The sequence below is a fragment of the Olea europaea genome, unplaced genomic scaffold (genome assembly GCF_002742605.1).
Source record: "Olea europaea var. sylvestris unplaced genomic scaffold, O_europaea_v1 scaffold1871, whole genome shotgun sequence".
Taxonomy (NCBI): domain Eukaryota; kingdom Viridiplantae; phylum Streptophyta; class Magnoliopsida; order Lamiales; family Oleaceae; genus Olea; species Olea europaea.
In genome coordinates, this window is record NW_019236504.1 from 61,219 (window position 1) to 81,905 (window position 20,687).

Below are 20,687 nucleotides of genomic sequence, written 5' to 3' on the forward strand. Positions count from 1 at the left end.
CAAGGTCAACAGTTCTGAAATAACATATGAAGGTTGCCGCGTTAACCCTTTGTTTTTCTATGACCTTCATTTAGTTTACAGATAAAGAAATTTCAAAAGAACGATACGCTCAATTATTTAAATTATGACACATCGAATCCTGAACCATTTAAATCATGACATCTCGATATTTGAAGACCTCTTGATTTCTTTGAATGTTAAAATGTCATGATTTGAGCAGTTTAAAGTCTTTTATATCACAATCTAAAAGATCAATCCTATCGCGTGTGAATATAAAATCGTCCTATATAAGTCTTCCTTGTTTGATGCATGTAGGCCTTGTTTACATTCCCAAATCTACAACTACTCAAATTTAATTTTTATACTTTTGCTCCGATTATAATAAAAAATTGGATTTGAAAATACTAAAATTTTGGTTAGCGCTACTAAAGATTATACACGTGGTTAAATAGTAAAATAATAAATTAAAAGTCAAACATTTATCATTTTAACTTTTAAGCTTGTCGGTAGGATTCGTTTCCTTATAAACAAAGAAATCGTGATTAATGTGGCCAACTGTTATTGCAATTTCAGGTTTAATTAAACCCCATTTGTATTAAATATAACTATTACACTGTTGCCTCTTTTGAATGGATTTAGTTCCCTTGTAGGAAAAGAAGTGCTGTGAATTAGTACTTGTAAATAAATACTACTTGCTGTGTACACTTTTGGTACAGGATTTTGTATTCAATGTCAAAGTATAATCCTTGTGAATATGATCCTTTTACATTTTACACCGCAATGAAACGTCTATGTACCAAGATTTTCCTGTTGTTTTTGTTGCTGCTGTTGTTGTATTGCTATTCCGGTTTTAGGATGATCGGTCAAGAAAACCCGTATCCCGAAACGGTCGAGAAAGTGAACATATTCATATTAGGAGGACAAAGCAACATGGCCGGAAGAGGCGGGGTCGATGACAAGGAATGGGACGAATATGTGCCTACCGAATGCATGAGAAATCGAAGAATTCTTCGACTAAATGAAAATTCAGAATTGGAAGAGGCTGAAGAACCACTCCATTCAGGAATTGATGTGAATAAAACTTGCGGGGTTGGTCCAGGAATGGCATTTGCTAATGCAATATTGGAAAAAGACCCTAATTTTGGGGTCATAGTTTTGGTCCCTTGTGCCATTGGAGGGACAAGTATTACAGCTTGGTCTGGTTCTAATAGCAGCCTCAGAAGCCAGATGATTAAAAGAACAACTGAAGCTCTCAATTATGGTGGAAAAATTCGTGCAATTTTGTGGTATCAAGGAGAAAAAGATACAGAAACCGAAGCTGCCTCCTATTTGTTTCCCAGCGAATACCAAGTGTTTCTTTATCGTTTATATCAAGAATTGAAGAACCCCCAAATTCCATTTGTTCAGGTATTGATAAGTCTTTTGCGATCAAGTTTCTGCTTGTTTTAAGGATTATTTGCTTCTATTTCTTGTACAAGATTTTTTGAGGAAACTATATTAATTAGTTTATGAAAACAAAATTTCTAAAAGAACTTCATTTCTGGAAGAGCTTATAGAAGAAGAGCCATTACGTCGGCTCCCTCTAAAAGATTTTGTGATTAGAAGAAACAATTTTATAAAATTAATCGAACCAAAGTTTTTGGATTTCCAAAATCATCTCAAATGAGCCCTTAACTAAGCATATTTCAACAAGGGATTATCATCTTAGAAGTAATTGTTTACCTCATACCGTAGAAGCCAAATGAGCATATGGATGGATACAAAGGAACAAAAATAACAATTTTGTGCCAATCCTGAATCTTTTGACTTGCACTACATGGAAAAAATCCCATTTGATTGCACAGATTTGATCTGTATATGAAGAATTTAAAAGAAAGAAAAAGAAGTGCTTATTGGAAGAAAAAGCAATCTTCAAATATAAGAATTCTAAAATAGAAGAGAGTAAATTATATAAAATTTTATTTTTAGCTAAATAAGGCTTCACCAACTGTTGATATAGTAAGAAAAGATGATGTTACGATAACATTTATTTCATTCGAAAGTGTCTAAGACCATGTTTGGCTTTGCTTCTTTCTACATTTATTTCATTTTGAGACTTTTTTGGCCAAACTTGACTAAAATTTCTGTCTTGACCCTTCTGACATCGAAACAAGCAAGTTTTTATTTACTTTTTGTAGCATTTCAACTAAACCAAATATGCATTAGAATAATTTCATAAGTACAAGGAATTATTGATAGAAATGATACAAGTGTTGTGTTGGTAACATCTGTATGGTACGATTCTCATATTTGTTATGTCAAAAACCAATGAAAATCTGCCAAGTGTTTCTCGATAAAAATTCTATCAATTTTTTCTGTACTTGTACCAAAACTGTGTGTGTTAAGAAATTGTACACAATCATTGTTGATTCGAAGCCAAAAGTAATTCTCATATTCGTGTAAAGGTGGCATTAGCATCAGGACAGGGAGAAGCAGATTGGCTGGAAAATGTTCGAGCAAGTCAAATTGCAGTGAAGAATGTTATAACTGTTGATGCCATGGGACTCCAAGTTGGAGAAGATGGCCTCCATCTCACCACTAACTCACAGGTTTGCCTTGGCAGGATGCTAGCAGATGCCTTTTTCAGCACCATTTCATAAATTTTTATTTCAAATTATTCAGACCAGAACAACAAGTTAACGGCAGAATTTGAGTCCAATGTATAGCCACAATTTCAATACTTATTTTTGCTAAATAGATAGTGAAATTTTTTGATACTTAAGAGGGCTGTCTGTCTAAATTAGCTACGAGAACAAATGCTACTTTATAATCGACTGTAGGAACGTTCGCGTACATTCTTCTACACTAACGAATTCTATTTTCAAGGTGTTACGATTTTTCCCAATAACGGGTGACGATCCAGATCTTAGAAAGAAAAACTTGCAAGTAAATAATTTCAGATATTTGAGATCATTTCAATTGTAAATCACACATATAAATATCGGAAAAATATGGAAACTTAGGCACTTTCTTAATTCAATTACATCGCGAAGTTTATATGAATGAAAATGCGAGCTGATTTCCAATTGATATACTTAGATTTTTTAAAGCCTCGACCTCGAGGGGCTGAAGTTCATTTCCTATCTAGGATTCAAGTAGACAATAAAGTGATACAGTAAAATTTGATTAATTTAACGGTTCTTATATTACATAAAATTCACTCGACATGTTTGATACATTTTGAATATACTAGTATCTTAATTAGAAGACACCACTTCTATAATCAAAGATGAACGACTCAAACCAGTCCTCGACAAGAAAGCAAGCTGGGAAACCGCGATTTTGTGACTTTATTTGCCATTACACGAATACTTATTACAAAGGAATCCTAGCAACTATATATAATTATAATTTCATTCGATTATGTCAATTATTTACTTAGCACTTATTGACTTTAAACATCAAAATAACTCGAGAAATTATTGTCGTTTCTTTACAAGGTCCAATACTTACGAGGCATTCTTATTCAGCAGTTGGTGATATTAATTAAATGTCAATGTTAATAAGAAAAAAATATAAATAAAATATGGTATAGGTGTAAATGGTGCGTACAAAATTTACTTTTCTGTGTTTGTCTTGGTTGGATTTCCTTACGAATGAAGAAGCGGCTAAAAAAGAAATATGTTATTTTTTTGGGCATGTGCCAATTTTCTAAAATATCACATTTACATTCAAAACGTGTCTTTTTAATTTGAAGCATGTTACAAATCTCGTAAAACATGGCAACAAGTATCAATACTTAACAAGTTAATCCCAAAAGAGTGTCGGCGCTTAATTAAATACAAATATAAGTACGTAAAAAACGAGTCATTTGTGAGTTTTCACCATTTGTGCTAACAAGAGACCATGCCAACACCGTTAAAGGTGCAATTTTCACTCTAGGTACTACCTCTAGTACTAGATTTTTCTGTCGAAAATGACAACGGATGATGCTTCTCAAGGATTCTTTTACACTACCCTGAAAAGTTTGTACAACAAAATTTTGCTCTTCTTTCCGATCATGTTGCTTCTCTATGGCTTCTTCCGGCTTGAGATGATTTCTCAAGAAAAAATCAATGTCAAAAAGGTAGAGAAAATTAGCATATTCATATTAGCAGGCCAGAGCAACATGGCAGGAAGAGGTGGGGTGTCTAACGGAGTATGGGACAAATATATTCCAGTCGAGTCCAGCAGTGACCATAGAATTCTTCGACTAAATGGAAAGTCAAAACTGGAAGAGGCAAAGGAGCCACTCCATGAAGGAATCGATGATGTGAAAAAAACATGTGGGGTTGGTCCAGGAATGGCCTTTGCTAATGCAATATTGAAAAACGACCCAAATTTTGGTGTCATAGTATTAGTCCCTTGTGCTTATGGAGGGACTAACATTACAGATTGGGCAATTCCTAATAGCAAGGTACGAAGCCGATTGATCGCAAGAGCTAACGACGCTCTCAAATATGGTGGAAAAATTCGAGCAATTTTGTGGTATCAAGGGGAGACAGATACACGGAGTAAAGTTGCAGCAAAAGAATTCCGGGGCCAATACAAGAAGTTTCTACATCGTTTGTATCAAGAATTGAAGAACCCTAAAGCTCCATTTATTCAGGTATACACCAGTGATTCTAAATAACATTACTCATAAATATCAGTGGGACCCACAATATACGTAAATCTCATTAATCTGTTATTGTTGTTGGTGTTTGATAATCAATACATATAAAGGTAGCATTAGCATCAGGACAAGGGGTGAAGAATTATATCCACAGAGTAAGAGCAATTCAAAAGGCAATGGAAAATGTGGTAACAGTTGATGCCTTTGGACTTAAACTTGCAGCAGATGGCATGCATCTCACAACTGCTTCTCAGGTTCAGCTTGGCAAGATGATGGCTAGTGCATTCTTCAATACCACAAAATGACTCAACATCGGGTCGGGATGGAGAAATTAATGATACGTTCTTCGCGATTTTAAGTATGATTTTGTTAATTATATATAATGGATTATTGTATAGTTGTATGGAGGCATCAAGAAATGAACAAGCAATCGAGACTTTTTTTTTTTTTAGTAGAGCTTTTAGAATACATTGAACGGACAATACTCATTGATTCAACCAAATATCGAGAACTTATTGAAGAGGATTGGCTTAATCAACAAGGTCATTGACTTTGAAGAGTATGATTTGTAAGGAAATAGAAAAAAATGATTCCATATTTTGCAAATTTTATTCAGAAAAATAATCATCTGAAAGTAAACCTTAGTTCATGTTTTTAGAGAAATAAATAAACCTATTTTTCATAATAACATTTTTTTTTTAAACTTGGAAAATCTTTTATAAATGTTACCTATTATCATCAACTTAACTTCGACTTATTTTTACCTTTATTGACAAAGAAAATTTTATTTATTTATTTATAAGAATAAATATTTTTGTTTGCATATCGACAACTTATTTATTCTTACTTTTAGGTAAAAAAATTACTTTTTTAAAACTAACTCTTGCATGTCACGTAACTTATTGTTAGTTTTAATTTAATGAAAAAATATTTAATATTTTATTTGCATTTTTTTTTAAGGAAGCTTAAAAAAAGTAAATTTATTTCATGTTTGGATAACTCATTTCATGCTTCTAAGTGAAACAATAAAAAAAAAGTTTTAGGAACTCTTACCTACTTATTTTAAATAAGAAAATTATTTATCAAAAAAATTACATATTCACTTATAATTAAAATTACGTTTTCTTATTTTATTCTTTTAGACAATTTAAAGGGAAATACATGGCCTAAAAGGCCCAATTTTGTATACTGATAAAGATCAAAACTCATCCAAACTTCACACAAAGCCCAAATTTAATTTTAATGTTATTTATACATAAAACCTATCATTTCCCAACAATTCTAGAATTTACAGTTTAGTCCTCAGCTTATGGCTTAACTTAACCATTTAAGCCTCAAACTCCATCATTATTCGTACAAGGTTAATTATTTTACTAGCTATGTGAATATTTTTTGCACCAGAAAAGTACTGCAGAATTATTGTGTTTACCGCTTCTCCCTTTTTTGTTTGAATTAAACTAGTTAAACAGGTTCAATGACACGATGGGACTTATTTATAGGGGATGAGTTGTCAGTTTTTTATTGGCAACCTTTTGTTTTATATTTTTTAACTGCAAATAAAATTTTGCCAAGCGTGTATGTGTAAAAAAAACCTGTCTTTAAGCTTGTTCTTGTAGCATACTTGTTTTTGTCTTGAACATCTTGGGGTGTTATGGCTAGTCGAGCAAGTGATGTTGTTCTTATTAATTATTATCCACACATTCTGTAAATATTGACGCACTTAAGAAAGTTAAAACTCTGCCGGTCGAGCCATCTAGTACGCAAGCCCCAAATGTCCCCTCATTGAAACTCGAAATTCATTATTTTTGGACCACCACAAAATGGATGGCCCAGCCTCGACCTTCAGATCCCATTTTACACTGCAATAACTAAATGGTCAGCATGGCTAAACCTGAATGTCATGTTTGGCTTTACTTGAAGACGAAGACAATATTCAATCTCTGGCCCAAATAAACCATTGGATACTCATCCTGCACTGCACTGCACTGCACTGCACTGGCATTTTCACTTTAATTTGTGAACCTTCGTCACGGAATTCTGCTATTAAATACCAAGAAAACAACAATTGAGACATGGCTTGAATGGCTTAATACTCAACACTGTTGGTTGAATTATTATACAGGTACTAGTACTACTACTACATTTGGACAGACTTCATTGTCCGACAGGTAGACCTGTCCTTTTTTCCTTTTTCTTTTTCTTTTCAATTCAGTCTTAATAAAATGCAAGATAATGTCACAATCTACAAAATAGAAGAAAAAAAAATGTTGACCTCCAAATCAATGAGATCCAATCGTAGTTGGATTCTACGTCGTTACATGTACACTTGGATAGCCATGTTGATTGCACAAGCAGTAGCACTGGCAAGAGGGGAGTGCATTTCGACACACAAACCAAATGAAGAAGTATATTACGTGGAAGAGATATGATGGACGAAAATATGAGTTTCAAATTTTAGAACACCCTTGTACGAAGTTTGTACTTTCAAGATAACATTTACTCTTGAATGAGAGAGGATCGAGTATTTGTATGTGGAGGGAGGGTGGAAGAGGTCGACTCTAGATATTTGATACATGACCTCATCCTAGCCGCTTTGCTTGTCGTATTCAATTGTGTCAATACATAAACATCATATTCACGTAATTTCCATAACCTGTATATAGGTTGAAAAGTTGTGATCTGATTGGGTGTTGTCGCTATAGAGTTGTCATATAAATTACTTTGTGCAATGTTGTTTGTGCAACTTGGTCGAGACTAGGCTTATAGTAGAAGCTCGTTGTAGCACATGCCTATCATCTCGGATATATATTGCAGTGGAGGAGTGATGCATCGCCTTGGGTAATAATAATATTCTAAATGGGGCATTTAAAGGCATAACCTAATCGTTTTGAAAGAAGCATGTGAAAGAGCTGATACATAGCAAGGTGCTGATCTTGCGTGGCATTTTGCTTAGTCGACTATTGCATTGCTTGCCTCATAGGCAACATGTAATAAAAAAATAAAAGATTATTATTGCTGATGTTGATGATAATTATGATAACAAAATTATTGCAAATTATAAAGTTATGCCAAGGTTTGCTGAACCTGTAACTGCAACAGTCATTTTTTAATATAAAAATCAAAATAACTTGACATACCACGTTGGTGTACACAATTTAACAACAGATGAGATGATTAACATAATACTAGAGTCACTCAAAAATTTCATCAAAATTCAAGTCTTGTCATTTTCGTTTATCAAAAATTGTGCAGGTGCACAATATTAAAGAGGGAAATTCAACGAATATATATATATAGACACACATACACTCTTAACAACTTAAGCATTTTAATATGTATGATTAACACGATACTCGTCAATTTTCAACTCCCTATAGTCCAAAATTATTATTTATTATCAATACTTCCCCTTGTTTTTTATACTTTGTATGATTAATTATGAACAAGGTAGACATGAAGGGATTTCCAAATGTGGTCCACAAAGACCGATGAAAATTCGAGATTTGAGTAGACTAAGTACAACAACCCACCAATACCAGGTGCATCAATCTTGAGGAAATAATTATTTGAAAATCAATGACCTAAGTCATTGTTTAGCCCTTGTTTGAACCCCATTTTTTCATCAAAATACATTTTTCAACAGTGATTTGACATCATTTCAACCACAAATTTTTTAATAAAATAATATTATACGTAAATCAAATTCTTTTCTTAATTTTTAACCACACATTTCCCATCAATACACTATCCAAAAATTCATTTTCTCCTCTAAAATGGGGCTAACAAGGGCTTAGTATTTAATAATTTGAATGTATTTTGGTACATATGTATATTCTTGGGCACTCTGCAATAATGTCATTTTTTTATACACAATCTTTCAAAGTGATCATTTATCATCATTTTTTATAATAAGAATAATGTTATCTAGCATCCGTTTAAGTGACATGCAAGCGTTACTAATTTTATTTAAGATGATTTATCACTACAATCCACATAACATATATGAGAAAAGTCGAAAATTATTTCTTAAACTAAGAAACTACTTTTAAACATATTTGAATTTTTATTTTATTTTTTTTAAAGTGGTTTTATGGTCCTACCATATTGGCCCGTGTAATTATATGGTTGGAAAAAAAGGTCTAATCTCTTAGAACTATCAAAAGCATTGAAAACAAAAAGACATCTCACCCTAAATCAAAAGATACTGCCTCTGTCCTCCATTTTCAACATTCCTTTACTTTTTCCTTTCTTCTTTAATCTGCACATTTTTCTTATTCCAATTCTCCTTTAATGCTACTATAGTAAATATTATTATTATTGTTATTTGCCTTTTGCCCTCCATTTTCTACATCTTTCTTTTCTTCCTTTGAGCATAATGCAACGTTCGAGATGCGAACAAATTGCCAATCGAGGACGATAAAACACCCTTATTAGATTAAATTAACTTATATAAAAGTTTAAAAAAGTGACCGGAAAAATTATTTTCTTTAAAAGACGTATGACATGTCTGTATATTGGTCTGACAATCACGGTATGGAGGATCAATGAGAGAATTATATAAAGAATTTGCAAAAAAGCTTGTACATTACATATAATATATTTATGGTTGAGGAATAAAGCCATTTGTAATGATCCCTTATAATTTAAAGTGGTTAAGAAAAGCACATGCGAGGCTGTTTGTACGTCGTTTGTGGTACAATTAAGTGCAAACCAAATTGGATAATTCAGTTCAAATACAATTTAAGAAGGAATCGTTTAGCTAAAAATCTCAATTTGTTCAAATATGATATCTTATCAAAATATCATATACGAATTTGTCAAGCTATTGTACAATTTACGTCCAGATTCAAAATCTCTATTAAACATATTGACTTGTTAAAATTTATATCCTATTCAAAGTCCTATTATATGTTTCTTATTTTTGAAGAAAAAATATACTAGTAATATTGAATTGTATATAACATCTCTTGGAAATAAATTTTAAATGACATCACTACCACGTAGATCGAAATCTTTCATCTTACATTTCACCTAAATACTAATCCAAATAATAGAAGCTTTTTTCTAAAAAAAAGGGCGCCAACCCACACCGAAAATTTCGTCCACGTATGAAACTTGACATTGTAATTTAGTCACGCTTTATATTTTTTCAACCACCAAGGCCCTGTTTAAGGGCCATTATTCGACAAAAATAAAGTTTTGAATAGTGAACTTTTGGAGAATGTGTGGTTAAAATATAGAAAAATATTTTGAATTACATGCAAAATCTTTTAATATGTGAATGTGTGATTTAAAATGAGCATGCAAAATAAGGAATTTTGAAATAATGATTCTCAAACAGGGGCTAAATACGAGTAAAGCTATTTATTTAAAAATCAGTCTAAATGACAATATTTCTGACACTAAATAATAAATTCAATTAAAGGTGAGAAATTATGATTTATTGTTAAACTACATGAGTCAAGTGTTAAATACCACCCATTACTCATTGGACATTGTCTAAAATGAAAGAAATTCTCTTAAATCAAGAGGACCCCAATCCCACCGTTTCTTTCTTTACCTTTTAATTTCTTTTCATTAGTCAAATTAGCCTCAAAATTCGAAACACACAGATCTGTCTGTCTCACAGTTACACCGACCTATCACTTCAACTCGAAATCAGTTTTTTAATAAATTTTATTAAAAATTAATAAAATATATAATTAAAAATTTATGAAACTTATATGATTAAAATTAATTATTAACTTTAACTTAAATTAAAATATAGAATTTAATCATTATCAATCTGAGCCAAACCTCAAAAACAAAATACTTCAAATCCAACTAATGATGCCAGTGGCCGACAAAATGTTCCTCTCGTGACATGCAGTTTTCATTTGATATTTTGCGCATGTTGAAAAACGCAGCAGGAGGAAAATCTACAAAATCCTCTATATAATTAATTAAAATAAAAAGATACCCATAAATAGAAATGAAATTATTCAATGGATTCATCCCGGATGCTAAAATGCCAACCATCTTCACCTTACACTTCAAACACATCAAATGATTTGGAAAGATGGTAGGCAATTTAACACATTACAACAGATAAAATCTTATTCTTCATCATCATCTACATGGTGAAATGAAAATTGGAAATGAAGAGTCTTAGTCTTGGACTTGGTGGGAATAGCTAAAAGTATCTGCTTCATTTGAAGTATGCAGATTCTTGATTTTCTTGGATAAAGGCTCTGGTGAGGAAGAAACTGATGTTGCTGCTGAAGTACACACTTCCCACGAATAATTTGAGCTATCAAAGCTAAAAGAAACATCCACAACCCCTTTGGGGCTGCCTGGCAATGATCCAAACTTTCTTTTGTTCAATGAATGGAACTGAATCCTTGTTGCCACCTCCTGTATTAGACTACTGCATTCCTCCACTTTGTCCTGTTTCATTGCACATTTTAATTTCTTGCGCCCAAAATATTCTAAAAGAGATTCTGAAGTTACAAACCTTGTCGATTCCCGTAATGCCTAATAGTTGATCTTGGTATTCTATTCCAATGCAAGACTGTAAGCTACTGAAAATGTACAGCATTGTGGCATTGGCTAGTGTAGAAGGCAGATAACACATGAATCTATAATCTGCAATTGATATAGCAGAAGAATAAAAGAGAATGAGTAAAAGAAGCTCAAAAGGGAAAACTTTGACAATATTGAGAAAAGGCTTACCAGCAATGATTGACAGAAGCAAGCACTCGCATCTCCTGAGAAATTCAAAGCACAAATTGCTCTTCAATCCCAGCCTCCTTGCAATGTAATCGAGAAATGAAAGTGGGGTCACTGGATTCATCTTCCACTGAAGTATGGACAGGACTAAAATCTCCATTCTTTGAATTGTTTTCGCCTCAAACACATATTTAGACTCTTCCACCTATTCACAATAAGAATTCCATATAAATCATCTAACCATTTTACACAAGAAGAGATCCATCGAAGTTCTGGATTTTACTTACTTGGAAGTCTAAAAGAAGAGGCACTTGAGTTTCCTCAACTTTTGCAGCCAAAGAAAGACAAGCCACAGCTGCTAGTTGAGTCATCCATGGCTTCTCATTGTGAGAATGAAAGCCACAGAGGAACCTATCCAAATAGTTAACTGCAAGAACCGCAGTGAGGGCTGAAAAAGAGTAATATTCAATAACCTTGAGCATCCACTCTACTGCCTCACCTCTGGCCTTAGCCAAAGATGGGTTCTCTTGAATCCCATTGTACAGTTCATTTTCCTGCTCTTTCGACAACAAAGTACTCAACTCTTCATCTTCCCAAAACAAATCCTGCTCCAATAACACCACTGGACGTTGGCAATTTACGAAATCAGAAAGAAATCTGCTCTCTTCTACTCTGTTTTCAACTCCTCCATTATCCCAATGTTCCTCCTCACAATACAAAGCATCTAAAGCTAATGGAAAATTTGGTTGATCAGAAGCCATCTTCTTCCAAGAAGATGAATTTCAAAGCATAGCATTCATTACAATCAAGCACAAGTGAATAGCATGATAGAGAAACAGAGGGCTAGAGACGTGCACTGAGCCATCTCTGTGGGAAGTTGTAGAGGGAGACCATAGCCAATGCCCACAGATTGCGTTTTTATGGATACTGGCTAAGTGGGCTTTGAGCTAAGGCCAGCTATTGTAGTCTCTCTGTTAGGTGTGTGTGAAATGTGAATCATGGATCGAGCAGCACAATAACTCGACACGTGAGTGCTTGTACGCATGTTATACGTATATATGGATTCATCTGAATAGGGAGGGGCCCACGGGGCACAGATTATGTGCGATTAAGAATAACGGTTACACTACAAGTACAAAAATATTTTGACAGACCTTTTACAAAATAATATTTGGCAAAAATTCATAAGTTTTGTACTGAATATGGGCAAAAATTGCACCATACAGGTGCAGCTGTGAATAATCTCCTATATGCAGGGAATTATTTTAAGAATAAAGTTGGTTGTATAGATAAATTGTACAAGACGGACAGGTGCTGAGATGACATCACCTTATTGGTTGTTTTAACTTTAATTTTTATCCGAACTCCATGAAATGTTGCCATCCGGTATTCCGTAACTCCATCTGATAAATCTATACGTACATATAGCATTGTTTTGCGATTAATTAGTTGAAATAAGCTGGATCAACCAGCTATGGTCCATCTTATACGAGATGGCTTCTTCTAGCGTTTTATTGTGTAATATGCTGATAATCGTGTATATTAACACGCGCATGGTTTTATTAACTAAAGAAAGAAGAATACAGTATTTATAACACATGAATCTATAATCTGCAATTGATATAGCAGAAGAATAAAAGAGAATGAGTAAAAGAAGCTCAAAAGGGAAAACTTTGACAATATTGAGAAAAGGCTTACCAGCAATGATTGACAGAAGCAAGCACTCGCATCTCCTGAGAAATTCAAAGCACAAATTGCTCTTCAATCCCAGCCTCCTTGCAATGTAATCGAGAAATGAAAGTGGGGTCACTGGATTCATCTTCCACTGAAGTATGGACAGGACTAAAATCTCCATTCTTTGAATTGTTTTCGCCTCAAACACATATTTAGACTCTTCCACCTATTCACAATAAGAATTCCATATAAATCATCTAACCATTTTACACAAGAAGAGATCCATCGAAGTTCTGGATTTTACTTACTTGGAAGTCTAAAAGAAGAGGCACTTGAGTTTCCTCAACTTTTGCAGCCAAAGAAAGACAAGCCACAGCTGCTAGTTGAGTCATCCATGGCTTCTCATTGTGAGAATGAAAGCCACAGAGGAACCTATCCAAATAGTTAACTGCAAGAACCGCAGTGAGGGCTGAAAAAGAGTAATATTCAATAACCTTGAGCATCCACTCTACTGCCTCACCTCTGGCCTTAGCCAAAGATGGGTTCTCTTGAATCCCATTGTACAGTTCATTTTCCTGCTCTTTCGACAACAAAGTACTCAACTCTTCATCTTCCCAAAACAAATCCTGCTCCAATAACACCACTGGACGTTGGCAATTTACGAAATCAGAAAGAAATCTGCTCTCTTCTTCTCTGTTTTCAACTCCTCCATTATCCCAATGTTCCTCCTCACAATACAAAGCATCTAAAGCTAATGGAAAATTTGGTTGATCAGAAGCCATATTCTTCCAAGAAGATGAATTTCAAAGCATAGCATTCATTAAAATCAAGCACAAGTGAATAGCATGATAGAGAAACAGAGGGCTAGAGACGTGCACTGAGCCATCTCTGTGGGAAGTTGTAGAGGNTCCTAAGGAATAGTCTAATAATGCATGCAGTGAAAAATACAGTGTGACTACCGTATTTACCAAGAAACTTAGTCACTACACGTAGTCACAAAGGACTCGACTTGAATATAAGGGTCAGGTCAATAGTGATTATAAGAATCAATTTTTTAATTGTTAGAGGAAAAAATGAATCCCACCTATGAGTAAAGTAGTAAAAAACGACAACTGGCTATTGAAAGTAATGAAAAAATTTTGAGGGATGAAAAGTCAAAACCAAACGGGGCCAAGTCAAGTTGTAATGTTGTATTGCAATAGAGAGAGGGGGGCAATGATAAGTTGCTTTCTTTGCTTTCTCTTGTGTCTTTAAAGGCTCAATATTCGAGGTCTGAATGAAGTCGCCCTAGAGAGAGAATGTGAAACAAAAAAGGACTACTGCTTGCAGGGGAGGGGCGACAAAAAGAGTCATTACTCATGGTAGTTGTGTTGCTTATATTTATGGGTCACACTCACGCTTCAAAATCCACCACCTATTCAATTTTTATTTCTACGTTTTAGAAATTTACAAAAAAAATTCAAATAGGTAAAAAAAAAAAAAAAAAAAAAAAAAAAAAAAAAAAAAAAAAAAAAAAAAAAAAAAAAAAAAAAAAAAAAAAAAAAAAAAAAAAAAAAAAAAAAAAAAAAAAAAAAAAATTCCATCTTATACGAGATGGCTTCTTCTAGCGTTTTATTGTGTAATATGCTGATAATCGTGTATATTAACACGCGCATGGTTTTATTAACTAAAGAAAGAAGAATACAGTATTTACTTTTTACTATTTTCTACTGCTCTTTATTTGCCAAAAGCTCTCATCTCAACCAAAAAGCAGCCAAAAGGTTGAGTTGCTCTGTCTTTTCTTCTTCATTTTTTCCCCCTTTTGAAGAGTAAATGGCCAAAATCCAACGAAGATTTTTAAATAGACACACAAAGGTGGTCCATTCTATTACTGGACTCCAGGTTATATTTATTTACAGCCCTTCAAATTGAAATTTAATTAAAGGAAGTTTGATAAACAAGTAAATAAAATACTCATAAAGGGTAAATTTCATGTACAATCAGTGAAGTTTAAACGAAAACTCAATTGGGTCACTAAATTTTAATTTATCTTAATTGGTCATTTCGTTTCAAAATTCACCATTCTGGCACCTATTGATATCAGTTACGGTAGGGATGTCAACGAGTAGAGTAGAATCGAGCCGAGCCGGTTCACGAGCCGAACTTTTAGACTCGAGCTTGGCTCGAATAAAATAATCGAGCCTTTTTCTGGGCTCGAGCCGGGCCGAGTAAAAGCTTGGTCAAAAAAATTAGGCTCAACCCGAGCTTTAGGCTCGGGCCCTTTTTTTTTTTTCTATAAACATGGCAACAACCAGCTGCCTTTAAAATAATTTTTTTTTTGTATATATATATTTTTTAAATATAGACCTGTAAGTCCGAGCCGGCGAGCCACACGGGCCGGCTCAACTTTGCTCAGCACCCCAAAATGAGGCTCAGCTCGAGCCTTGGCTCGGTTCTTCCGAGCCTCAAGTCGATCGGGCTCGAGCATTTTTCGAGTCGAGCCAACGAGCCCGATTGTCATTCCTAAATTACGGTATAAAGGTCAACAAAGTAATTTAGGGGGATGAAATGTGGTGAAATATAACGGACTAATTGAAGTTTCGTGACCTAAAAACAAAGGAAAAAGTTACCTTAGAGGCAAATGTGTGTGTGACAATTCAGTTCCCAATGAAAAATTTGAGATAGCGATACTGGAATTCAAAGATTTTTGCTGCAGAGTGCAAACAGGTAAGAATAGGTAGATTAAAAATGTCTTGAAGTTTCCTAAGGAATAGTCTAATAATGCATGCAGTGAAAAATACAGTGTGACTACCGTATTTACCAAGAAACTTAGTCACTACACGTAGTCACAAAGGACTCGACTTGAATATAAGGGTCAGGTCAATAGTGATTATAAGAATCAATTTTTTAATTGTTAGAGGAAAAAATGAATCCCACCTATGAGTAAAGTAGTAAAAAACGACAACTGGCTATTGAAAGTAATGAAAAAATTTTGAGGGATGAAAAGTCAAAACCAAACGGGGCCAAGTCAAGTTGTAATGTTGTATTGCAATAGAGAGAGGGGGGCAATGATAAGTTGCTTTCTTTGCTTTCTCTTGTGTCTTTAAAGGCTCAATATTCGAGGTCTGAATGAAGTCGCCCTAGAGAGAGAATGTGAAACAAAAAAGGACTACTGCTTGCAGGGGAGGGGCGACAAAAAGAGTCATTACTCATGGTAGTTGTGTTGCTTATATTTATGGGTCACACTCACGCTTCAAAATCCACCACCTATTCAATTTTTATTTCTACGTTTTAGAAATTTACAAAAAAAATTCAAATAGGTAAAAAAAAAAAAATAAAAAAAAAAATAAAAAAAGTAAAAAAAAAAAAAAAAAAAAAAAAAAAACAGCTTTTCGCTCGAAAGTAAATTTTGACTTTTCAAAAGTGTGGCAAATATGCCTTTATTATTCTCATACTTTACATGGATAATCAAAACTATCAAAACCGCTGAATCCTAATGCTTGATGCTGTTTTAGATTTTGGAATGGTAGAATTTGATCCAAACTCAATTTAGATTTGAGTTAATGTTGAAAGAGTAGTTACATTGCCGTAGTTAATCATTTTGCAGCTTAATTATTTATCAAAAATATTACTTGCGCAGATTTTTTGTATAGATGAATTTACAGGTATATAGATGAAATTTAATTGATATGAACATGTAGCATTTCTCACTATTTATTGACTTCGGAACAAATTTTAAGTTTCTAACCGAAAATCATGGTCAATACCACTGTTTTATTTCTGCAATCTGATCAAAGTTGGATAACTCACACTTTTTCTCAATTCTCTCTCTCTCTCTCTCTCTCCTTTAAGCCCTCATTTGATCCCTATCATTTTCAAAATACATTTTTTATTCTCTTCTTTTTAACCACACATTTTCGAGATTCGTTTCTCAACAAACTTTTGCTTGTCCATAAATACAGCAGGTCATTCCCTAGATTCATTTGAATTACTCTTTAAAGTTTTTAACCGGTTTCGTGTCAAATGATATTACATACATATTCAAAAATTTCCTTATTTTTTAACCACGTATCCTATATTAATCTACTATTTCAAAATGCATTCTTAACCAAATAATGAGGCTCAAACAAGGGCTAAGTCAGATGGGAGACAGTAAGACCAAAGCTCCTTAAGCCAATGGGACTAGCCCGTAGTACAAATATTCACCGAACTGTAGAATTAGAATGTTACAATTTTAACAAATTTGACTTGACTAACATTGATAGCATAGCGAAGAGACACTAATCACAATCAAGATTTGGACCTAGAGCATTGTGAACAATATGCATGTTTAGTTGTTTTCAAGATTCACACAAAATACCAAAGTATCATCGAGCTGAAAGTAACTAGAAAAAAAATACTGAAAAGAAAATCACGCGTATAACTTGTACCCAATCCAAATCCGCTTATCACTTGATGAAAACTCGCATTGGCTTGAAGTAGCATTTTAATCTCTTGTACATTTCTTTTAAGCATGGAGCCAAGATACATTTTTTGCTTCTCCATACTTAAAGCAGTTTAGAACCATCCAATCATGTCAAATCCAGTCCAAAGATTTTAACTCTTCCACAACTCAATTTACGGGTGCATAAACAATGAAAATTTCCGTCAATATTTGATTGATGAATTGATGAGCTAACACAAAATCCATGAAAGTTCCAGCTGGTAAACAAACACAGCTTGACTATTTGACGTCACAAAGGACTCGACTTGAATATAAGGGTCAGGTCAATAGTGATTATAAGAATCAATTTTTTAATTGTTAGAGGAAAAAGTGAATCTCACCTATGAGTAAAGTAGTAAAAAACGACAACTGGCTATTGAAAGTAATGAAAAAATTTTGAGGGGTGAAAAGTCAAAACCAAACAGGGCCAAGTCAAGTTGTAATGTTGTATTGCAATAGAGAGAGGGTGGCAATGATAAGTTGTTTTCTTTGCTTTCTCTTGTGTCTTTAAAGACTCAATATTCGAGGTCTGAATGAAGCTCGCTCTAGAGAGAGAATGTGAGACAAAAAAGGACTTCTGCTTGCAGGGGAGGAGCGACAAAAAGAGCCATTACTCATGGTAGTCGTGTTGCTTATATTTATGGGTCACACTCACGCTTCAAAATCCACCACCTATTCAATTTTTATTTCTACATTTTAGAAATTTACAAAAAAATTTCAAATAGGTTAAAAAAAAATAAAACAGCTTTTCACTCGAAAGTAAATTTTGACTTTTCAAAAGTGTGGCAAATATGCCTTTATTATTCTCATACGTTACATGGATAATCAAACTATCAAAACCGTTGAATCCTAATGCTTGATGCTGTTTTAGATTTTGGAATAGTAGAATTTGATCCAAACTCAATTTAGATTTGAGTTAATGTTGAAAGAGTAGTTACATTGCCGTAGTTAATCATTTTGCAGCTTAATTATTTATCAAAAATGTTACTTGCGCAGATTTTTTGTATAGATGAATTTACAGGTATATAGATTAAATTTAATTGATATGAACATGGAGCATTTCTCACTATTTATTGACTTCGGAACAAAATTTAAATTTCTAACCGAAAATCATGGTCAATACTACTGTTTTATTTCTGCAATCTGATCAAAGTCGGATAACTCACACTTTTTCTCGATTCTCTCTCTCTCTACTTTAAGCCCTCATTTGATCCCTACTATTTTCAAAATATATTTTTTATTCTCTTCTTTTTAACAACACATTCTTGAAATTCGTTTCTCGACAAACTTTTGCTTGTCCACAAATACAGCAGGTCATTCCCTAGATCCATTTGAATTACTCTTTAAAGTTTTTAAACGATTTCGTGTCAAATGATATTACATACATATTCAAAATTTTCCTTATTTTTTAACCACATATCATATATTAATCTACTATTTCAAAATACATTCTTAACCAAATAATGAGGCTCAAACAAGGGCTAAGTCAGATGGGAGACAGTAAGACCAAAGCTCCTTAAGCCAATGGGACTAGCCCGTAGTACAAATATTCACCGAACTGTAGAATTAGAATGTTACGATTTTAACAAATTTGACTTGACTAACATTGATAGCATAGCGAAGAGACACTAATCACAATCAAGATTTGGACCTAGAGCATTGTGAACAATATGCATGTTTAGTTGTTTTCAAGATTCACACAAAATACCAAAGTATCATCGAGCTGAAAGTAACTAGAAAAAAAATACTGAAAAGAAAATCACGCGTATAACTTGTCCCCAATCCAAATCCGCTTATCACTTGATGAAAACTCGCATTGGCTTGAAGTAGCGTTTTAATCTCTTGTACATTTCTTTTAAGCATGGAGCCAAGATACATTTTTTGCTTCTCCATGCTTAAAGCAGTTTAGAACCATCCAATCATGTCAAATCCAGTCCAAAGATTTTAACTCTTCCACAACTCAATTTACGGGTGCATAAACAATGAAAATTTCCGTCAATATTTGATTGATGAATTGATGAGCTAACACAAAATCCATGAAAGTTCCAGCTGGTAAACAAACACAGCTTGACTATTTGACAACTCTATTGTCTGACTCTGATGTGACTCATGCTATCGAACAATCAAATTAAAAGGCAACATATATGGTCAAAAACATCCTATTGCTATAGTCACAATCACTTTTCATTGCCGTTCATAAAACTCGTCTAGGTACTGTTCTTCACCTAGGCAGGAAGCTTATTTAAAATCTTGAAGCTTGACTTCCCATCTAGCCATAATTATGCTTTTTAGAAAACTAGGTACAAGTTAACATTTTACAATATAAATTGTTTTATGTAAATGAAACTATACTGTATTCTAGGTTAATCTCAAGTAATGAAACAGTTGAATTTTCATATTTTCAAGTAGGAAACAATTGCTAAACTGGATCTATCTCAAATATTAAGCATCATAATCGCAATAGAAGCTTATAATTTCTAGATATACGGGATAATACATGCGACCAAAAAATTGGATCACTGCTAATTTACATCTCTATTCACAACTCATGGTTTGCCGTAATATAAACCTTTTAGTTCAAAATTAACATCAGAACAGATCATCTGTACATCATGTCACTTCTTCAAAAAGAATCATGCCTCAAAAATGAGGGAGAATACTCATTTACATGCAATGAACTTCTTGTCAACAATACAATACAACAGCCAAGAGAAAATAGATTGATATTCAATCATTTCTTTGTCTCAAAATAAATTGAAGTGCTGCTAGTCAACTAATAGCTACCACATTGAAAAATGGTGTCATAGTGGGAGATGTGGGCAGCTGAGTAAGTATAAACAATAACCATCCATCTTAAATATTGTCTAAAACCGAGATGCCTCTGGTGATGTAAAAGTCATACTTCAATGTCAATATAGAAAGAAACCATCTCAGAAAAGTCGGCCATTACCATATTTAAAATGTTCTTTTATAAATCTTTTTGCGTCAAAGGGGTACTCGTCTCGGATGTAAGCTCAAAGGCACTTCTGATAGGAGAAGTCTATCCATCCACCATCAGTTCTCACGACAAAAAAGCACCTCGATTGTTTGAACTCGGGGTGTCGATCAATGTGCAAGTGAATAATGAAGAGCCATAAGTCCGTAGACTTAGTGGATCCTAAAATCAAAATTACCTGCGACAATTATGTGTCATTGTGTCAAAAAAAAAAA

The 20,687-nt window shown here is 33.6% G+C and overlaps 4 protein-coding genes across 4 annotated transcripts; 2 read left to right on the forward strand and 2 right to left on the reverse strand.

The window, feature by feature from the left end:
- Window positions 1-604: 604 nt before the first annotated feature.
- LOC111378820 (probable carbohydrate esterase At4g34215) lies at window positions 605-2,761 on the forward strand. Its single transcript, XM_023002092.1, has 2 exons — window positions 605-1,407; window positions 2,445-2,761. Exons 1-2 carry the CDS (start codon window positions 730-732, stop codon window positions 2,637-2,639), a joined length of 873 nt encoding a protein of 290 aa, XP_022857860.1. The 5' UTR covers window positions 605-729; the 3' UTR covers window positions 2,640-2,761.
- A 1,137-nt stretch (window positions 2,762-3,898) lies between these two features.
- LOC111378819 (probable carbohydrate esterase At4g34215) lies at window positions 3,899-5,072 on the forward strand. The gene is made up of 2 exons (XM_023002091.1): window positions 3,899-4,627; window positions 4,744-5,072. The coding sequence occupies exons 1-2, from the start codon at window positions 3,956-3,958 to the stop codon at window positions 4,936-4,938; spliced, it is 867 nt and encodes a 288-aa protein (XP_022857859.1). The 5' UTR covers window positions 3,899-3,955; the 3' UTR covers window positions 4,939-5,072.
- A 5,499-nt stretch (window positions 5,073-10,571) lies between these two features.
- On the reverse strand, window positions 10,572-12,380 carry LOC111378817 (cyclin-D3-1-like). The gene is made up of 4 exons (XM_023002088.1): window positions 11,629-12,380; window positions 11,345-11,546; window positions 11,127-11,257; window positions 10,572-11,059 (listed from the first exon to the last, which is right to left on the reverse strand). Exons 1-4 carry the CDS (start codon window positions 12,100-12,102, stop codon window positions 10,781-10,783), a joined length of 1,086 nt encoding a protein of 361 aa, XP_022857856.1. The 5' UTR covers window positions 12,103-12,380; the 3' UTR covers window positions 10,572-10,780.
- Window positions 12,381-12,782: 402 nt separating this feature from the next.
- LOC111378814 (cyclin-D3-1-like) lies at window positions 12,783-13,916 on the reverse strand. Its single transcript, XM_023002085.1, has 3 exons — window positions 13,324-13,916; window positions 13,040-13,241; window positions 12,783-12,952 (listed from the first exon to the last, which is right to left on the reverse strand). Exons 1-3 carry the CDS (start codon window positions 13,795-13,797, stop codon window positions 12,783-12,785), a joined length of 846 nt encoding a protein of 281 aa, XP_022857853.1. The 5' UTR covers window positions 13,798-13,916.
- Between the last annotated feature and the right edge of the window lie 6,771 nt (window positions 13,917-20,687).